Below are 20,656 nucleotides of genomic sequence, written 5' to 3' on the forward strand. Positions count from 1 at the left end.
TAAACTAAATAAACATATATATGCATTCTATAATACAAAACTTAGATTTATAAAGTTATTATTAATATATTTGGTTTATATTTCAGTTTTCTGATATGCGTTTTCGCATATCTGATGCGCGGGAAAATCGTCTGCACAACCCTGTGCAACAGCTGATCCACTTGTTGGTTGCAGCTAAAGTCGCATTAACAAATTTATTAAATTCTGACTAATAATGCTGGACAAAGTTAAAAATGTAATCGTAGTGCTCTCGGGCAAGGGTGGCGTGGGCAAATCAACGGTCAGCACGCAGCTTGCTTTAGCATTGCGCGCAACGGGTCATAAGGCAAGTTGCACACTCATCGCTCAAATCATGTGCATATAGAATTAATGTTTCTTATTGGTAGGTGGGTTTGCTGGATATTGATTTGTGTGGCCCGAGCGTGCCGTATTTGCTTGGCCTTGAAGGCAGCGATATTTATCAATGTGAGGATGGTTGGGTTCCCATTTATACGGATGAGAGCAAAACTCTGGCCGTCATGTCCATTGGATTTTTACTCAAGAATCGCAACGATCCGGTAATTTGGCGTGGACCCAAGAAAACCATGATGATACGTCAGTTTCTTACCGATGTCAAATGGGAGGAAATGGACTATTTAATTATTGATACACCGCCTGGCACCTCGGATGAGCACATTACTGTTATGGAGTGCATGCGCGAGGTGCCCTGCAATGGTGCAATTATTGTGACAACGCCACAAGGTGTCGCATTGGATGATGTACGCAAGGAGATCACATTTTGCAAAAAGACAGGCATCAAACTGCTGGGCATTGTGGAGAATATGAGCGGGTTGGTAAAAACAATAAAAATGATCCAAGACAATAGCTATGCAGGCGCATGAAAGCTTTAAGTGTGATTAATTGTATTCTGTTAGTGCAATTAATACAGCATAAAGTTCAACAGGCTGGCTACTATTTAAGGCAATCAAGTCCTATTGATTTAGTTTCTAATATATTTTCTATATTTTCTAGATTTGTTTGTCCGCACTGCACTGAATGCACCAACATATTCTCCTCGAATGGCGGTGCAGAGCTGGCGCGTTTGGCTCAAGTGCCACATTTGGGCACCTTGCCCATCGATCCACGTGTAGGCGTTTTATCTGGGAGCACCGCATCGGTTTTAAATGAGCTGCCCGATTCCAGCACTGCACAAATAATGCGCAATATTGTCCAACATTTGGATGCGTTGACGGTAGTGCCAACGCCCGCCTAGGTGTAAGTACCCGTCACCCACATTCCCCGTTTATAGTCAGACGCATTTTATTCAGTTCGTTATCTTTTATTCGTTATCTATATATTGCAATTATCCAAACGAGAGAACGCTACTAACAAGACCTTTGGTATATCATTTTTTTTTGTGTTTTTTTTTTTTTTTTTTTTTGTTGAAGTATGTAATTCAAATCAAAAAAGGGCTTAAAAGGAATGTGTAATCAGTGCGACGCAGTTCCTTTAGTTTATCTTCTTTTCTTAAACAATTATTTAGCGCGTTTTTGTGGGTGTGCGTGTTTTCTTACTTCTAAGCTGGCCAATTTGTGCAGTTCTCGCACTTTATAGATTAATAAAATTTGTCAGGCAACATTTGATAAATAAACATGTTAAGTCTTCTATAAAATAGTGCTAAGCCCAAACAGGGCAGTACAATTGTTTATAAATTTGTTGAAGTTTTCTAGAAAGTTAAATTTATGCCAGACTACCGCCCTGGATGAACTCAACTTAATACTATATTGTTTTACTAAATTAGATGATTTTTCTTTAACTCTGGGTGATATCAATAATTTGCCATATTATCACAATGCATAAATAAATTAATAAATAATTATAATAATTTTTTGTGTAGTTCGTTTTTGTTTAAAGTTTATGAAATTATTGCAAAATCGCTGATTCTGCGCGAGCATTGTCTTTAGGCGAGAGTCATCGATGAAATTTTCCAATATACACTATATACCATATATTTATATATATATATTGTATATGTATATCTATACTAATATTTATGTATTTTTTTTTTTGTGAAATCGATTATTCCGCTGTCTCTTTTAGCTGCTTCTGTTTCTCTATGTTGTGCTGCAAGGGCTGATCAATGCGTAGAACCAGATCAGAGGTAGTTGTATTCTCGCTTAGATTTGAATCTGAATTCGGGACCGAAGAATATAGCGATTTACGTTCCTTGCACTTTTTAACACAATAATATATGAGCAGGACTGAAACAAATAAAGCCGTAAGGGCGCTGATACTCATAATCCATACTTTCTTTTCATTTGATGAATATATTGCATCATTATGCTTCTCAAGTGCGAAACGATAATCGGCATCCTCGATGGTTGAGCCGTGATGCCAGCTGGTCGATTCGGGTGACAGCGCGTTGGGTGCCGATGTGGCCAACGAACTTGGATGCTTTGTGGTTGAGGCCTCAGTGCTGCTGCTGCTGCTGCTGATGCTCATTTCAGTGTTGTCTACGTCTGATAGTGTTGTATATTCCAGGTTGTCATCTGTACGCTCCGGTTCCACTACTTCAGTTGCTTCGGTTGTCTCCTCAATACTATCCAGCTCTTGAGAATTGGTTGTGTCATCTGTAAGCCAATCGTTTGTTTCGGAAGCAGATTCAGAAATGACAGATGGCTCGGTTGAAAAATCATTCCATGCCGAGATGTGTTTCTTCGCGCCTTCATTGTTGTCTACACCAACTTGGGGTAGCTCTGTGAGCTCTGTAGAATATTCATCCAATTCGTTTGTGGTGCTGCTGGAGGTGCTGCTAGGGCTGCTGCTGGAGGTGCTGCTGGGGATGCTGCTGGAGGTGCTGCTAGAGGTGCTGCTGGAGGTGCTGCTGGGGATGCCGCTGGAGGTGGTGCTGGGGAAGCTGCTGGGCATGTTGCTGGAGGTGCTGCTGGAGGTGCTGCTGGAGGAGCTGCTGGGGGTGCTGCTGCTGGAGGTGGTGATGGGGGTGCTGCTGGAGGTGGTGCTCGGGGTGCTGCTGGAGGTGCTGCTGGGAGTGCTACTGCTGCTGCTCGATATAGTTGTGCTTGGGAGCTCTGCGAAAACTTGATCATGATCCAATGTTTTCTCGGTAGCTATGCCGTTTTCATTAAATGGCGGTTGTTTATTTATATCGTGTTCCTCTGCCGGATTAAAGGGCTCTGTTGAGTTTTCGATGGATTCGCTTGAGATCTGAGCAGTTGATTTGATTGTTGAGCTGCTCGGCGCAATGGCGGCTTCGGTGGTAACACTTGCCGTGTCTTGACAAACGGGACAGCAAACGCCAGGCACTTTTATGTAATTTGTGCATTCCGGCTGTTTGCAGCCGTACGTTTCGCACTCAGTCATGCCATCCTTGCAGGTGCAGTGCTCGCAGCCATCGCCCTGTGACCACTGCTCCCCGTTCATCACGATCTGTTCATCATCAGTCAGACAGTTGCTTAGTGCACTGTCCGACTGGCAGACCAACTGGCACAGCGGTTGGCAGCTGTTGCATTTGGTGCACTCATCCCGCCAGTAGGTGATGCCGATTCCGCGCACACATTTCGGCTCCATGCCGCACTGATATTCGGTGCAACAGCTGCCTGGCTTGCCATTGCCTTGGCTCAGTTCGTTTAGCACTTGACCCGGTTTACATTTGGGCTTCTCTGGGCATTTGTTGCAGCTGCAATAGCTCTTGGCACAGCATAGCTCCAGCAGATCGGGCTGAATGATGGACACCGGCTTAAATTCAGTGCTACTATCATCGGGGCACTGAGGCGTATCTGGTTTTTCCGGGCATACAAACGCCGAGCACTTCTTGTCGATTTCTGTAATTAAAGAGATCGCAAAAGCCTAATTAACACCTATGTGACATATATAGATATGTTTGTTACACGATATAATTGGGTTTTTACTTATTCAATGGGTGCAGACGCATGTGATTGGAATGCGGTGTGAGTTCCATGTGAACTGAATGTTGCCCACAATTGGCCAAGGTTAGTAACTGACCTTTTGCTGATAAAAAAAATGTAGTTAAGGGTGTTATCTAGTTCGATTAGTCGTCTGGTCGGGTATGTGAGGTGTAAATGCCTTGTGGATCATATGTGGAGGGTAACTTATTTAATGGTTGATAAAAAATATGTGCTGCTCAGCCTGATAATGCCAAAAAGTATCGCAAGTGGATCGAATGTGGATCGTAAATGTGCTAATATGTTACTCGGTTAATGAGTCATAGAAATGGGCATAGTTTTTATTTTATTCATTCAAGTTTTGTCAGGAAATATATATAATGCAATGTCTATGCAAACTAGTCTCTCGGTTATATCGGCATAGCCCGAATCGAAACACTATATATATATAGTTGTCATTGTTAATGATTTAAGTTCTTGTATAATACTGTTCTTTCCTGAATCATTTCCAAGTTTTACCATGCTCTCTATAAAAGAGCAATATCTCATCAACATCGGATTACTAGATAATATAACGCTAGAAGAAAAATGGGTCGCAGAATGAATACTTATATGGAAAACTGTTTTTTTTTTGTTATATTATTTTTCTAACATATCCGCATACCATATCAAATCGTACTACTGTGTTATATGGAACTATCGGAAATAGGCACTTCTCAGCCAAACGTCAACAAGTGTATTTAATCTTCGTCATGTCAAATAGCCGTTCTTACTTGTTAAATGTTAAAATGTGGGTTAACTTAGCTTTTAATATAAGATATATAAATAAAATACCTGCAATATTATATCAAAGTCTATATACCACGTATTTAGCCCTAGTTTGTGTCTGTGTTGGGTTTTTTTTTGCTAGTATGTGCCAGTTTGGACTTTTACTTGGATAATATGAAAATTGTTTACTCAGTCCTTATCGGCTGCTATATATATATATATATATATATATATGTGTGTGTGTGTGCATATGTATGTACATGTCGAATATCATCTATGCTGATTGTATTTAATATGACGCCGCATTTTTCAATAGAGTTTTAGGTAAATTTATAAAAATTGCAATTTGATTAGCAATAGATTGTGGACAGTTGAGGAGACCGCGAGACGCATAGCGAGTGTCAGGGACAGCCCCTAAAATACAATTTTTTTTTTTTTTTTGGATACAAAGTACAGTGTCACACTCTCGTTTATCGTTTATTTATTGTTATTGATTTTTGACATTTTATCATTGAATTAGTAAATGGCGGGTGAAAGGGGGGCAGCGGCGGGAGAAATGTGAATGGCAGTCAACAAGCAAAAGCAGGGGAAACATTATATTTTGTATTTGATTTTTTTTTTTTTTGGCAAGAATTTCTTTGCACTAAACGATCGATTGATCGATCCAACGATCCAACGACCGATATCGCGATCTCTTTTCATTGAATCAATAATTTTCAATATGCCATATCACGTTTCTTTGCAGCTTTATTGTTATTATTACTATTATTATTATTATTATTATTGTAGTTGTATTGTGCGCTGCCCTTTACAAAATGCGACGCAATTGATAACAAACTTTCCTAAATATTATCGAGGCTATTGATTTGTTTATTTTTCTATTGTTTTCTTCATATTTTCGTTTTTGTTGTTGTTGTTTTTCTTTGTGAAACCATAACACAAATTGACGTCATATAACCGCATATAGGTGAAGCGCAGCGCACTCAATTGAACATAATTTAAAATAGATATAAGTTACGCTATCAGAGAAGTCGGATCTATATAAGAACAAACACACACACACACACACACGCACGCACAGAGGGGGGTGACAATTGTCTTGGTATTTGTTTACGAAGCGCGTAGAAGGGCGCACATAAGTCACGACACTGCGTGATCTGAGTTGAGATCTAAGTGGAATACTAGGGCAGTTACAATGCTCGGCTGATGATATTTGAGATGGACAATCTGCAGAGCGTACGAATTTCATTCTGAAACGAATTGCGCTGGAAAAGCATTATACAATGTCCATTTATGTTGGCTCAGCAATAAAAACATTGGATGTGCTTTCTTTTATTTCTGTTTTTTTTTTTCTTTTCATTTTTTTTTCCTTTGTTTCGTACTATTATTTTCATTTTGTTGGGTTTATTGACCCGATTGGTCAGCAGAAAAATGCCAAGATACGCAGTTAAACCAGTTAAATAAACGCAAATACACTGTCGACACGTTCAAAGGTCTTACATTCAATGCAAATTAACTAGGCACATATCCGTCTTCACAAGTGGGTCGACTCTCTCATTAGCAAACGCGATGCGGGAGGTGGCATCCGCGATAACGAATCTGCGAAATGTACGAATACCAGAAGTGCTAATTACGTCACTTTTTTTCTTCATGTATACCCTGTACCATTGAAGATACATCAAATGGGTGGATGGGCAAGTGTGTGGAGTACACCAATTTAAATTTTGAAGACAATATCTGTTATGGGAAATCGTTTTAGGTGTAGCTGTTGTTAGGGAGGTGTGAACTTTTCGAATTTAAAGAATTTCATAAAGCAGATATGTCCGAAAACTTCTCACGTACTTTTCAAACTCAATAAGTATTTCTTACAGCAGATATATTCGAAAAGTTCTCACGTTCTTTTCAAACTTCATAAGGATTTCTTATGTTAGATATATTTGAAAAGTTCTCATCTCTTTTGCGATCATAATAACAGCTACATTTAAAAGGATTTCTTATAGATGATATTGTGGAGATAGCAAAAAGTTTTGGATAAATAAAAGCGTGTTCATTTCGTTTTCGATATTATGAAAACAAAGTTTTTGGTTTAAAATTGTGCTTTACTTTGTGCATATATATATACTAGACAATACTAGATGCCATTGAAATTTTCTTAAAGAAAATAAAATTATTTCCTTGGCAAACTTCTTCACCTCTTCTCACACTTCATCTTCTCTTAAAGGTGACTTAATATATCAAATCTGAATCGATTCCGGAGTTCGCATTTTTCCTATAATAATCATAACAATCGTTCAAGCAGCTGACTTCTGTCAACAGCGGCACAGGGTATCTATGTGTGAATATCACTCGCAGAAAGCTTTCACGTTTTGTTGTTAAACAACACACACAGACACACGCACATTAAGCGAACATTTCATATTTCGTTTTTTGATTGATCTACAGTCGAAGGTTGCATGCAAAAGTGCAATTCGTTTTCGAGTCTGTTTTCCAGTTTCCAGATGAAATAAGCTACAAGCTACGTAAACTTCTAGCGTCATCGGCATTTAAAAAAAAAATAAATAAATTTTAGTACAATTAGCTGGCAAGATTGTTGACACGCCGCCGCTCTGTCAGTCTCATTGCCTGACATGCAAAGTTACTTAAAACCAGCAAAAAAAAAAATAACAAAAGAAAAAAAAACAAAACTAAAATTAAATACTTAAAACAAGAAGAGGAGGTCGTCGTCGTATCTTAACTACAACATTGCGCTGAGGTCGAGCGCAGAAACGGGTTGATGTAGCCGTTACAACTTGCGGTTGACAACAGCAACAACCACAACTACAACAACCACAACAACAACAACAACAGTCTGTTGGAGTAATTGAAGTAGTCTAGAGATATGTATATATATATATATAGCCTCCAAGCTAAAATATCTAACTGCGCAAACACATACACTCTCTTACCTAAAAAACCTAAATGATGCTCAGCTTGTCAACATATTTTGCTTTAATCACACACACGTCAATCACGTACCGTAAATTTGTACATAATTATCGTATAATATATTATAATTTGTGGGGCTAAAAGGGAACTTGGAACGCTTGCAAATTGTTCGATTGATTTACGTCTAACTGATTAGAACTCTTTAAATAACTCAATATTTGTAGGTAAATTTTAATACCTAGTTCGTTAGAAAGTTTTCAAATCAATTCAGTCCCTTACTATATGAGAGAAAAATATATAACATATATTTCTAGAGCGCACTTGCTTTTCAAATCATTTTTCTAACCAATTGCATTTTCTCTTAAATATATGTAAACATAAATATATCCACTTTATATACATTTAATACAGCTCTCCAAACATATATATTAAACATGATAAACCCATTTTTATAAAGAACACGCATATACTTTAGTCTTGTTGTAGTTCTATCAACTAATTATACTTAAGGCTCATTTGATTGTCAAAAATTTAAAATAAACACTAAAAACAAATATGAAAATAGTCTCTCGAAACGTAAGACTCTTCGATCAAGTCTGCTTATAGCTGTTTATTTGTTTGCTTAAACTGTTGAAACTTTCGCCACACTTATGATATGGCAAACAAACTGATTACAAAATGTACCTACATATATTATATTGTGTGCGTGTGTGTGTGTGATTGATCAATCACAGTTAAACAGCGTCACGGTCGCATTGGGAACATTTGCTGTTCCGCCTGGCGACCAATTAGTTGCTCGTACCCCCCGATGATATTCCGTATTTATTGTCCTTGACTTCATGCTTAGCATGAACCATTAAAGCATTAAAAGTTAAGCTTTTTTTTCTTGTTCTATCTGAAGCACTCAGACACACACGCACACACACAATCGTGTGCTTGATAGGTGTGTGTTTTTGTGTGTATTTTGGGTTTATACGAGCTATTCGCTGGAAATTGCGCAAACAAAACATACATATTTTCATTGCGTTCAGTCGTACGACAGTCGTATTTAAGCTTATCTTAATTATAGATCAATTATCATATACAAAAGTACATACTTATATAATCGTCTAATGGTACGACTAGTAGCCAAAAAGCATTCGCATTATTAATTATCCGTCAAAACAAACGCAGCTACCTTTTTTTTTTTTCATTTTGAAAGGGGGATCGCGACGCACAAGATTCTGAGTAACGCGCACTATGGGCCTTATGCCTAAAATGCCTGACAAAAAGAGTGTGATAGTCAAGAGTTCATTATGATTTAGAAAATATTATCTTTATTCTGTAATTTCAAAAATTGTTTAATTGTATTTCACACAACAAACGCAGCTATCTACTTTTTAAAAGGGAAGTGCAACGTACAAGATTGTTGCTGACCGCGTACTGTGGGCTTCACGCCTAAAGTGCTTGTCAAAGGAGAATGATAGTTAGTTATGCAAGATAAGAAAAACCTTTTTAATTTTATTTCGTACAACGAAAACAGGTAATTGTTAATTTTGAAAGGGAGAGCGCAACGTATGTATAAGGTTCTGACTAAAGAAGCGCTGCAAGAAAAGCTCGACTAAAAGAAAAGGGATACAAATGATTTAGATTTGGAAAACTTATAGTTTCTACTTCTGAAATAAGAAAACGATTGTTTTTTAAATTTACAAATTGCGCAAATCCAACAATACTTATTCTATTTAGAATTATATTTTATTCGAATATTAGAATTAGAAAATATATTAGAATATTAGAATTTGCAGAAATTTCATTTAAAAAAAAACGTAGAATATTAATAATTTTTAAAATAATATCTTCATATTCGAAATAAAATATATATATTTGGATAGTGTAAAGCTCTTACGAAAATATTGATAACATAATATACCATATACCCAATAAACATATTGATGATGCATTTGCCACGACTTTAGAATGGCTAATAAACACAATCAAGCCTTTGATTCAATCACCCTCAACACTTTAAAAAGTGTTGTGACTTCGTGGAATTTGTTTTGCAACTAGATACTATGAATGGCTACCACTGTGCGCATTCTCCGTTTGCCGTTTTGCTATTTTGTATGCCGGTATCGTGCTCTGAACTTTGGACTGGTAATTGTTTAGTTATATTTTGCTCAAATTGCACAATTACAATTAAATTATGAGGCAAAGCGGCGCAAAGCGTCTGATTAATGCCCGTAAATGTGATATATGATCATGCGAACAGATGCGCAATAATATTATTTAGAGTATCTGTTTATGCTGTATGTATTATTATTTATTTTATTTAAATGGGCCGCTGGGATTAAGCGTATATCATTTATTTTGCCAGATGTGAACGTATATCTCGATACTCACATATTCATACACATATATGAATATATGTTTGTATGTCTCTTAAATAAACGCTCTGCGCATACTTCTGCCGAGATTCTGGTCTAGATTGTCCAGCTACAGCGGTTACTGACCTCAATTCTTGATGGCCAACTGAATGTACTGGCTGACCGACTGATAGACTAACTTCCCCGACAAGTTTTTTGATACGGTTATACATGTATACATGTATGTATGTATGCATGTATGTAGATATGCGTATAAATCTGAATCATCAGAGTGTGGGCGAATTTACGCGTTGCCCTTTAAATGACTTCCCGAGATATAATCAAAAATACGAATTTCTTTTTTATCAATTTATATGCCGCATAGACAACAAAAGGGCTAGCAGGGGTATAATGAATATTGGATGGCATTTTTAATATATATGCATATATATATTTATACCCTTTAATCCATAACAGTCCAGTTGATCTAGTTTCTATCAGTACATAGGCATTTCCTTTCTTCAGTTATTCATTTTATTATTACAGGGCATTTGCTAGTCGAGCGCTTTTGATTTGGTTCTCATTTTATAATTTATGCGTATTTAGTTGTGCCGAGTTTTCAGTTCCTGTCTCATCGCACATTATTTGCGTTAATAGTTTGTCACTTCAACAATTAATTAAATCACACAGCAAAAGATTAAACAGAATTTGCTTTACTTAAGAGCGGGACAGAAATGATTTATGCATATTAGACATGAACATTGCCACATATCTGACATGTGTTTGGCTTGGCTTTATAAACGATTCATTTAATTGTGGCTAACTGTAAGAGATATTTATATGCCAATGTCTCGTAAATGTTATCAATGAAAATAAACCAAACGTAACCGATGCGCAATTAAAATAAACCATAAATGTGACCTCATCTCCGAAACTTTCAAATTGGATTAGCCGCAAATTTCCAGCTAAAGTTTTCATAGTCCTTATATGTACGGGTATTACGGATTGTTTAGTGTTGGTGTTATAGTTTGAGATGAAATGTGTAACGCATAAAAGAAGACGTTTCCGATCCCATAAGGTATATATATGCTGGATCAGCATCAGCAGCCGATCTGATATAGTCATGGACGTCTTTCCAGCTGCCTATTTCTCAGTCTTAAAGCTAAAAACTATGGATGCTCTGCATAATTTCATCTTTCTGTTGCAGGCAGTGCATATGTCTGTATGTTTTATTATGCTCATATTTATTCAATTATTATATAGCTGCCATAGGAACGATGGGTCCAAAATTAAGTTCTTGTATGGAAACCTACTGAAAATCTTATCAATATTGGAATACCATATCATATGGCTGCCAAGTAGGTTCCTATATGGTAACTTATTCTGCTTTCCAAGATATTTTCTTCAAACTCAGCATTGACGAACTCCACTATTCTCACATATCTAGAAAAGTGTGACGCAATTGTCTATAAGGGAATTAAATTCTTCTTCAATTTCTTCATCTATAAATGTGAGATTGCATAGCCAGCATTGTAAAGCCAGATGATCTAAGACTAGGGTATTTTGTAGTCTCCATGTTGTTTCTCAATGTTATTCACGGCCGTGCACAAGATTTTCATGATTTTTTACTTTTTAGTTTCAATATATTAACTATTGAATTGTTCTGTCTGTCCACCTTCGCAGATGTTTTTCTCTTTTTGCACTTAATCGGAAATGTTTTTCTAGCCCACATGCGCCTTGGCAACAGATTGAAGTCGTTTGGGTCGCTTGAATTGACCATGTCAGACGACTGGAAATATTGAATGGGTATATGTCTGGCCATGACGCATCCATGAATAATTATGCGCAACTCTCGATTCTGGCATTCGGACTGCGTTAATGCTTTGCTTAAGAATTGGGCATATGACTAATGCACTTGGGAATGCGCTTCATTTTCTGATAAGAAATCTCTAGTTGTTGCTGTTATTTTGATAAAAGCAAAATGTGTAAATAGAATTTAGTTACTTAGCTGCAGATATTGCCTAGATTAGAGAGTAAAAAAAAAGCTAAAACTGAGCGCAGGCTAATCAAGCATATGAATTGGGAAATGACGTAGTGCATGGCCGATAATGCATAGACCCCAAAAATAGTGTCAAGTACACAAAACAACAATTAACCGTAAATACTTTTGAAACCTCAAAGATCGCGACAATCTCTCTCTCTCTCTCTCTCTCTCTCTCACACGTTCTTTTTATAGTTCTCAAATATAACAATCAAATGAATAATCCGCAATATCTAATCTTTCTTGCTCAGACAGTTCAATTTTTATTAAAAACAACAACAGCAAACGTCTCTGAAATGTATATGCATTAGGGGTATTCGTTAATTCCAGCAATTGCGGCAGGTGTGGCAAACATGTAGCTGCAATTTTCCTTGAAACTTACTAACTATATTGACTTTATGCTCATAAGACTGGCATACATATGTATAGATTTTGGCAAAATGTAAGTCTCGCTGTCAATTCTGTTAAAGCCTGGACAGCTGTCCACATTTTGGTTTTCCAGGAAAATCACATTTGCCACATTTTCTATAACTGGCAAACCGCAAAAACGTTTGCCACATTGTTTCTATACTCCTTAAATGCAGTTGTCGCTTTTCTTTTTCTAAATGCAGTTTTTAGCAAACATATCATAATATCCATCTTATATCTATTTCAGTAAGAGTTCCGGCATACTTCATTGAGACATTTAACAATGAGTCTCAGGTCACCTTGAAGTTAATTTCTGTACGTAAATGTGATTTGCCTGAACGAAAAACAAATAGGAACTGCATTTTTTTTCATGTACCCGCCTCTCAGCGGGTTGTCTTCTTATAAGTGTATGTTCTGATGGAAGCCGGTGAATCATTTATTTGCGCCTGAATTTCACAAATCGCCACCTTGGACATAAGTCGGGCACATATTTATAAATAGTCCAAAAGTTGAAAAAAGAAGAGCAGAGAGTATTTGCTTTATATTGCCCTTCCGTATATGATTTTTAAAGCTATTTAGGGTAATGTCATCTTTTAATTGCTGTGCAGGCTTCTGAAATTCATTTAACATCTTACCAGAAGCTTTACAACAGCTTAGTCTGAGCAACTTGCGCGTTTACTTTAAGCAAATATTTAAGCTTTGCCTTTAAAAGCCTCAGCTAATATTAACTTTAAGGCGCAGTAAAAATATAATGCATTATATTTAAATCCCTATTGCTCGACATTAATTGTTGTGAAAGTAAACATAAAAATTGGTATTACGATTTTCTGCAGTCACAATTGTTTATACATATATATAAATATATATATATTTTTTGTTTTCAAAGAGAAACCAAATTGGAGTTAAAATGTTCTCAGTAAGAAATTCATTGTCTGCCAGATCTCAATTCCATTTTTTTCTCTCTCATTCTTTCTAACTTCCTCTCTCTCACATACACTTTCTCTCTCTCTCTCTCTCTCTTATTCTTTTTAACACTCTCTCTCTCTCTCTCTCTCTCTCTCTCACACGCTCTCTCTCACACACATTCTTTCCCCCCTCTCTCTCTCTCTCTCTCTCTCTCTCTCTCTCTCTCACTCTTAAACATTCTTTCTCTCTCTCTCTCTCTCCCTCTCTCTTTTTATCTCTCACACACACATTCTTCCTCCCCCCCTCCCCCTCTCTCTCTCACAATGTTTCACACTCTCCCTCTCTTACCTCTCTCCTTCTGACTCTTTCTCGCTTTTCTCTCTATCTCTGCCTCCCTCCATCATTCTCTCTCTCTCTCTATCAATTTAGTTGCGGCTTTGAGTAGCCTTACTAAAAAGAAATTCGCAATACGAACACACACAGCTTTTTAATTTAACCAACATTTTTTTGCACTGTGTAGCTGTTTTGTTTTTTCATAAGCCAGAGATATAAATGCCTTTTGTTTTCTTTGAGGCATTGGAATGCTGTTTAGATGCTTATTATCTAAATTATCTTTAGCGCAAAACAAAGTCTCGTGTAGTCCATGGCGCTGTTGAATTGTGTTAAAAAACAAAAGTGGGTTAAAATTAAAAAAATGTTGCCGGCGATTTTGTATTATTACAGTGTAGCTACTATATAAAAAAAAGCGCGAATGTACATATGTAAATGTATATATGTATACAGATTTGGAATGAGGAAGTGAAATGTAGAGAATGTTCTGTGGTCATTCCTTCTGCACATTATGCTTATCTGAAGCTGTCAATGACGCATTTCAGACATCACAAAACTCATGCAGTTCCCCGGCGTATCAGCAAATGCACAAGATCAAATTGTTGCTGTTGCTCGCCCTGGAAGGCGGTATGGCTCCTATCAAGGCAACGTTTAGCTGCTTTTATTTATAACCAGCCGAAATTATATTATTGTGGAATGTTGTTTAGACGCTTTTTATCTGAATTATCTTAAAGTCACGGTTAGCACGGGTTGTGGCCGGGTGGTGGGTGGGTTGGCTGAAGGTTTTTGTTTTTGTTTGGTTTGTTGGCGTTACGGCGACAAATAGTTGGGAATTTTTTCGCTGCTTTGTTTTGCAAAAGAAAATGTTTAGCTAATAAATTCCAATGTGTTATATCAGCAGCGACACACACACACACACATACAGGCAGATGTGCATGTATATAAGCAAATAAGATTGGCTAGATATTTTAATACAATATTTTACGCCAAATAATTCTCAGTTCAGCTACATTTTTGTTACCTTTGCCGCTTATCACGTGCGTCGGACGCGTGTTTTTTTTTGAACTGCCATTTTTATTTCGCTCTTTTTTTGGCTTTTTGCATTTGTTGCATCAGCTATTTTTTTTTTATGGTGTTCCAGACTTGTGCAGTGGGCATTATTTCGTCAACATATTTTTGTATATGTGTACGTCTGTGTGTAAAATAAGTGCAAATATACTTATTTGATCCGTGAAACAAGTTCAGTTCGTATGGACACATCCGCTTGCCTCCACCTCTGTCCCACTGTCTGCCTGTTTTTAAAGCAACTTGTCTTCCAAATGTGAAGCTATCGTAACTTGATATAGATTCATTTTTATTTAAGCTACATAGCACATATATCAAAGTCGGCTGCAGCGCAACACTATCTTATATAGTTGTCATTGAAAATAACGTTTGAAAATTGAACTCTTGTGCTATGCAAACATCGCAGCACTATGCACAACCCGATCGTTGGGAAAGTGAGCTCTTACTATAAATCCCATCACAATTGGACAGTTAGTTAGTATGGGAATAATAAGTCTTAAATTAAGTTCAATTAGTTGAGCTGGACTAAATTAAGAATATTAGTACGTCGGAGTTCAGATCAACTTCTTCAGCAGGGTCCTGGCTGAGCCCATCACAGAGAGGTGCCTCCGGAAGGTTACACCCCCGCGACCTACCTTCCCTTCAGGGAAGCTTCAGCTAATCAGCTAATCTGGTTTTAGTGTAAGGTAATAAAATCTTAGCATGCCAAAGGTACCCATTATTTGGCATAATTCGAAGCACACTTCCAGCTGGCTACAGCTAACGTCAATCGAGTACTCAAACTATGACCCATAAATACTTTTGTGTATATATACATATATTTATCGACAATTTTCAGTTTATAAAACAAAAATAATACGCGTGGGCTCCAGACTGTTCGTTTTTATGGCCTGAACCTATTGAAAACATGTGATTTTGTATAGAGGAAAAAGCATGAGTACTCGAAACAGCAGCTCGCCACACGGGGTTTACTCTGCTCTGGCAGCTATGGCGCCTCATGCTACTGTGGCGTTTGCGGCGTCTGCTGCTTCAGGGGCGTGGGCTGCGACATACCTTCGCCGTTGTGGCAGGCAGCTGCGCTTCTATCTGGAGCGCCTTTTACTCGTTATCATCGGCTGGGCTACAATATCATTAAAGATTTGCCACTTGACACTGTCACGGCTGGCTTTTATCCGCTTGTATAGTGTATTGCAATTTTGTCGTGAAATGTGTGACACATACTCAATGCAGACATCTTCGAATCCATAAAGTATATATACTCTTGATGAGTAACAAAAGACGGGTCGATAAGAATCGATATTGGTTTATTATATTGAAGGTTATAAGAGCTGGAGACAAAATTTGGCTTACAGCATAAACTAATTAAAAATGTTATTTTTGGCGGCATAGTTTTATTTACACACATTTTTATGATAGATCTGCACTGAAAATTAAATAAAGATCGGACCATAAGCGCCGATTCTACTCAAGAAAGCATAGAAGGAACGAAGAAATATAATAAAGATCGGACAATAAGCACCGAGTCTACCCAAGAAAGCGTATGCATAGAAATAAGCCAAAATAACGGAAAAACAACGCTAAGTTCAGGGTATCCCCTAGTCGGGCACAGCCGACTCTTTTCATTGGAGACCTTTCGCTTTTGGTTATGAATTATTTTTGGAATGCGGCTTCGGTGTTTGTCTGATTTGTCAGACTTTTGTAAGCTATATATAACTCGCTTTAGCTGTCACTTTACCACGGCTTTTCTTCTTCTTCTATTTGCTTCTTTTTTTTTTAGACTTTTTTGACCTTGTTAGAGTTGCAAAAAACCATTTGCTCGCTCTTTAATGTCAGCTTTGAGTCAGCTAATTTGGCTCTGACTTTAGACGTTTACTGTATGTAAATTGTCAACTGTCCACAATTTTGGTTGAAGTTGGAAGTACGCTTAGCCACAGGCTGGGGCCAAGCCAGTCTATTATATCATACACCCCCCGTAAATGAAAGTTTTTGGTGGTTGGTTATGCAAATTGTTTTTTTTTTTTTACTGGCCTTGGCATATCCCGAGTGCTTACTTAGTCGGCGGACTCGGGTCTCTATTGATTGCTTTCTTTTTTCCTTCCATTTTTTTTTTTTTGGTGTTGTATTCCCTGGTGACTGCTCCATTTGCGGAAGTCATTTGCCCCTTTATCATTTATTGATTTTAGCCTGGGTGAAAGTTGTGGCATATTTAGTTGGTGTTTGTTTTGTTTGTTTCTGGTGTTGGTCACGCTCATGCTCTAGTTAAGTTTCTCGCTTTAGTTTGGCATAGATTCAAAGAAGTTCCCCTCATATATTGTATGACAAGCTAGATAGAGAAATGCGTATAATGTTTGTGCAAATAATGCTTTATTAATTCGATTGTGCTTTGTTTTTTTTTCACCAAACAGATCTTTCAGCTGTTTCTCCTGATGTTTTTTTGCCAATACTATATATAAATTTGTACACTTTTTAAATTGCGCAAGTCTTGTTTTGTGGGTCTCTCTTAGTTGTTAAGCAAATTGGGTTAACACAGTGGGCACCATTCCCGCAGCCCTCACTTTATCTACCTCAAGGGCAACTCTCGTACGGAGTACAAATAAACAAATTGGATCGTGTTGGGGCATGCCCAGCAAAGTTAAACAAAAATGAAATAAAAACAGAAACAAATAAGCCAACAACGCACGCTATCTAAATTATCAATGAAATTGTTTTAAAAAGCCACAAAAACAAAAACCTCAACACACAAATACAACAAAAATATACAAAAAACCAAAAACAAAAACATGTGTTTGTAGAAGAAAAACGAAAAAAAAAAAACCAAACCAAAACCAAAATATAAACAAAAACAAGCCAATGACAACAGTGAGTGTGTGTGTGTGTGTGTGTGAGGGGAGTCGATCTCTATAGCCTATATATAGATATATATGCCACCTATTCAGTATTGAACCGAATCAGTTTGGTATTTAGTTCTTGACGTCATTAAAAGTATTATGGGAAAGACTGCCCCATGTGACGTGTTATGCTCTGTGTGTGTGTGTTTTTTTTTTTTTTAAATTTTTCTATTCGGAATTTCGAGAATCTGTAGCGCGTAATAAGGTCGCAAATATACCAAATTGGCAGATTGCTTTGGGCGCTATAAAAGCCATAAAAAAAGTCTACAATAAATAATCAAAAAAAATTCGCCCAGCAGCAGCAGGAGCAGCATCACAAAAGATCATTAAGCATCGATGATGAGTCAGTTGATGAGTTTGTAAATGAGTTCATTTCTTTATTGAAATGTTGTTTGTTTTATTTATTTACTTTTTTTTCTTTATAGCCAATTTTCTTTGGCTCTTATCTATTTATATAAATCCGCATGAGTTAATGCGCATCTTATCCGTGGCACATGCATATGCAAAAATATGTGTGTATCCAAATAATCGGAACTCACCTGACAATCCGTTCGTCTGTGCTGGCAGCCAAAAGAACCAAATTCCAATTAAAACAAAACAGCTTGTCGAACGCATATTTATGGTTGTATATATTGTCTGTAGCATCGAATGTTTGGCTAAATCTGTATTGATGAGATCCTGAAAGCGTCAAACTGCAAAGTGAAATGGATAAAAACTTGTAATTGCCAAATGTCATGTGAATTTCAATTATTTGCCTGCCAGTTTAGCTTCAAGGCGAATTACAGGGGGGGGCGTGACAGGGGGGGGGGGGGGGCGTTGAGTGGGACTTAAGCCTGACAGACCAGTTACATGTGATTGGGGGCTATTTCTTGTTGCAATCAATTGCATTCCATATTAAAGTGTCTTTTTTTCTTTCGGTTTTTTACGCAGTGTGTCTGCGAAGTGTTTGCCCAAATACCCTGTAGTCAGAACTATATGAGGTGTTTTAGTTGCAAGCATTATTGAATGTGCATGTTATTAGCTGGCAAAGCACAATAAACGATTATATTTGAAAGCTGTGAAGAAAAGTTTAATCATTGGCAACAAAAAGTTAAAATTATGTGCGCCTAATATTTTTTAAATATTTATAACTATTTCCATTGTTATAAGCAATCTCGCTTCATTTTATTTAACAAGGTTTCAGTTAGTTCTGAATGCATTTAAGCTGCAATTTTTTATAAATTTTGACTGGTTATTTTGTAAAATTATTATGCAATTACTTTTAATTTATAACTATTTCTATTTACTCTACAGGTTAGTTTTCAATGCTGCTGCCATATTTCATAAATTTGTACAGGGTATTTTGTGGTTGCCTTTTTGATGACTTGTGTGTTTGGTGTTTGGTTTCGGTTTCACGTTGTTTTCGTATCCGTGTAGCTGGTATCTGTGTGTTGGTAGTTGCTGTTGGACTTATCAAGCCAATCAGTTTGGCATATGTTATAGTAACCGTGATAAGTTATCATTTTTGTCGAATCGACATATAATACAAAATTATGAAGAGACACACGCAACAACAACAGCAACAAGACCGCAACTGTGCTGCGCAAGTGTAAAAATATACAAACAAGAATTAAAACAAAAAAAAAAACCAAAAAAAGAAAGAAATAAATTAAAAGACAGCAAACGTAATGGAGCCGCAATGTATACCGAAGTTTTGCATACACTGCAGTTGTCCTAGTTCGGCTTAAATTCGGCTAACTAAATTTAATTAACTGCTTAAATTATTAACTTGATTATAATGCTCATATAAGCATTTTTACTGTGCATTTTTATGGTTTACAATTATATCACACTTGATAATTGACGAACAACTGGAAAAGTAAAATATTTATATTGTTTTCGAACAAACTATTTAAGTTATTCTTTTTAGAGGCAGAAAACTTTTCGTTTAAACTAAAGCAAAATGTGCTCAGTTGTGTAATTAATAACTGTGCAAAGTTTTTGGATAATTGCGCTGTAAATTCTCAGACACTTAAATTCAGTTCGCAAACACTTTCTGCCCAAGTTATTCGAACTTATGTAAAAAGAGCTGCGCAGCAAAACAAAAAACAGAAGCAACAACAACAACAACAACAATAACAATTTTGCAATCAAAGAGCGTAAACTTGGCAAACATGGATATTGTTTTGTTATAGTTTTTGGGGTTCAACAAACAAAAGATACTCGAGCAAGGGGAGGAGCAGGGGCAGCAGCGGCGGAGGCGACAGAGGTTGGTTAGTTGTCTGTGGCAGGTTGAAGAAATGACGTCTTGGCTTGTGGGATCGTGGCAGCAAAACAAACAAATGGACAAAAATGCCGCAAAGCACAATTAAATTTTATGGTCACAAATTTCAGATTTATGTATATAGTTAATAAATAAATGTACATACACACATGTTTAGCGGGCCGTCGAAATTGGGGCAATCGAGACCTACGCGCAGATCGGTTGGATTTTACCTACCTCTTTCTGATAGACGTTGATTTGCACACTTTTATTTTGTATTTGTTTGGTTTTTTTTTTTGTTTTTTCGTTTTCGTATACAGTTTAAATCACATTGTCAATTAGTTTATGTTTGTCCATTTTAATGGCAAGAATTTGCACTTCTTATTCCAATGCTAAGAACCAAATGTGAATTATTCTTTTTTTTATGGTCTTTGATTTTCTAAATAGCGTGTATAAAAAACCAAGCGCTGACTTCGCTATGTTACTTTTGTTTACAAGTGAAGTATTTAACTTTTTCTCTTTTGTTGCGAACACACGTCCGCTCTGGTCGACGGCTCAAATAGAACTAACAGGTCGTTCAAGCAGATTCGCAAAACCGCATACAAGAAGAGAGCAAGCGTGAGCGCTGACGCGGAGTGATCAGCGAAAGAGAGAGAGAGACAGAGAGGGACAGCGAGAGAGAGCGCGAGCGGGTGATCATTCGCGTTTTTTTGTTTTGTATACAAATATAGGTTGGTAAATAAATGTTAACAAATGCGTAGTTGTGGCCACAGATGCCGACTGCGGCTGCGATTTAATTATATGTTAGCCAATTAATAAGTATACATTTAATGTGTACC

The 20,656-nt window shown here is 37.0% G+C and overlaps 2 protein-coding genes across 3 annotated transcripts; one reads left to right on the forward strand and one right to left on the reverse strand.

The window, feature by feature from the left end:
• The first annotated feature begins 138 nt into the window (after positions 1-138).
• Nubp2 (NUBP iron-sulfur cluster assembly factor 2) lies at positions 139-2,279 on the forward strand. The gene is made up of 4 exons (XM_064684976.1): positions 139-325; positions 387-829; positions 1,012-1,254; positions 2,080-2,279. The coding sequence occupies exons 1-3, from the start codon at positions 215-217 to the stop codon at positions 1,250-1,252; spliced, it is 795 nt and encodes a 264-aa protein (XP_064541046.1). The 5' UTR covers positions 139-214; the 3' UTR covers positions 1,253-1,254; positions 2,080-2,279.
• Positions 1,397-20,372, reverse strand: Rcd2 (Reduction in Cnn dots 2). Of its 2 annotated transcripts, none has more exons than XM_064684954.1 (3): positions 20,055-20,372; positions 18,115-18,267; positions 1,397-3,821 (listed from the first exon to the last, which is right to left on the reverse strand). In XM_064684954.1, exons 2-3 carry the CDS (start codon positions 18,218-18,220, stop codon positions 2,059-2,061), a joined length of 1,869 nt encoding a protein of 622 aa, XP_064541024.1. In that variant the 5' UTR covers positions 18,221-18,267; positions 20,055-20,372; the 3' UTR covers positions 1,397-2,058. The 2 variants fall into 2 exon arrangements, with proteins under 2 accessions (XP_064541024.1, XP_064541025.1); XM_064684955.1 differs by having other exon boundaries at positions 19,984-20,372.
• Positions 20,373-20,656: the final 284 nt, after the last annotated feature.

This window comes from Drosophila montana, unplaced genomic scaffold (genome assembly GCF_035044405.1).
Source record: "Drosophila montana isolate Dmon_TW-CO22-7 unplaced genomic scaffold, ASM3504440v1 contig_3003_1, whole genome shotgun sequence".
In the NCBI taxonomy this organism is placed as follows: Eukaryota; Metazoa; Arthropoda; class Insecta; order Diptera; family Drosophilidae; genus Drosophila; species Drosophila montana.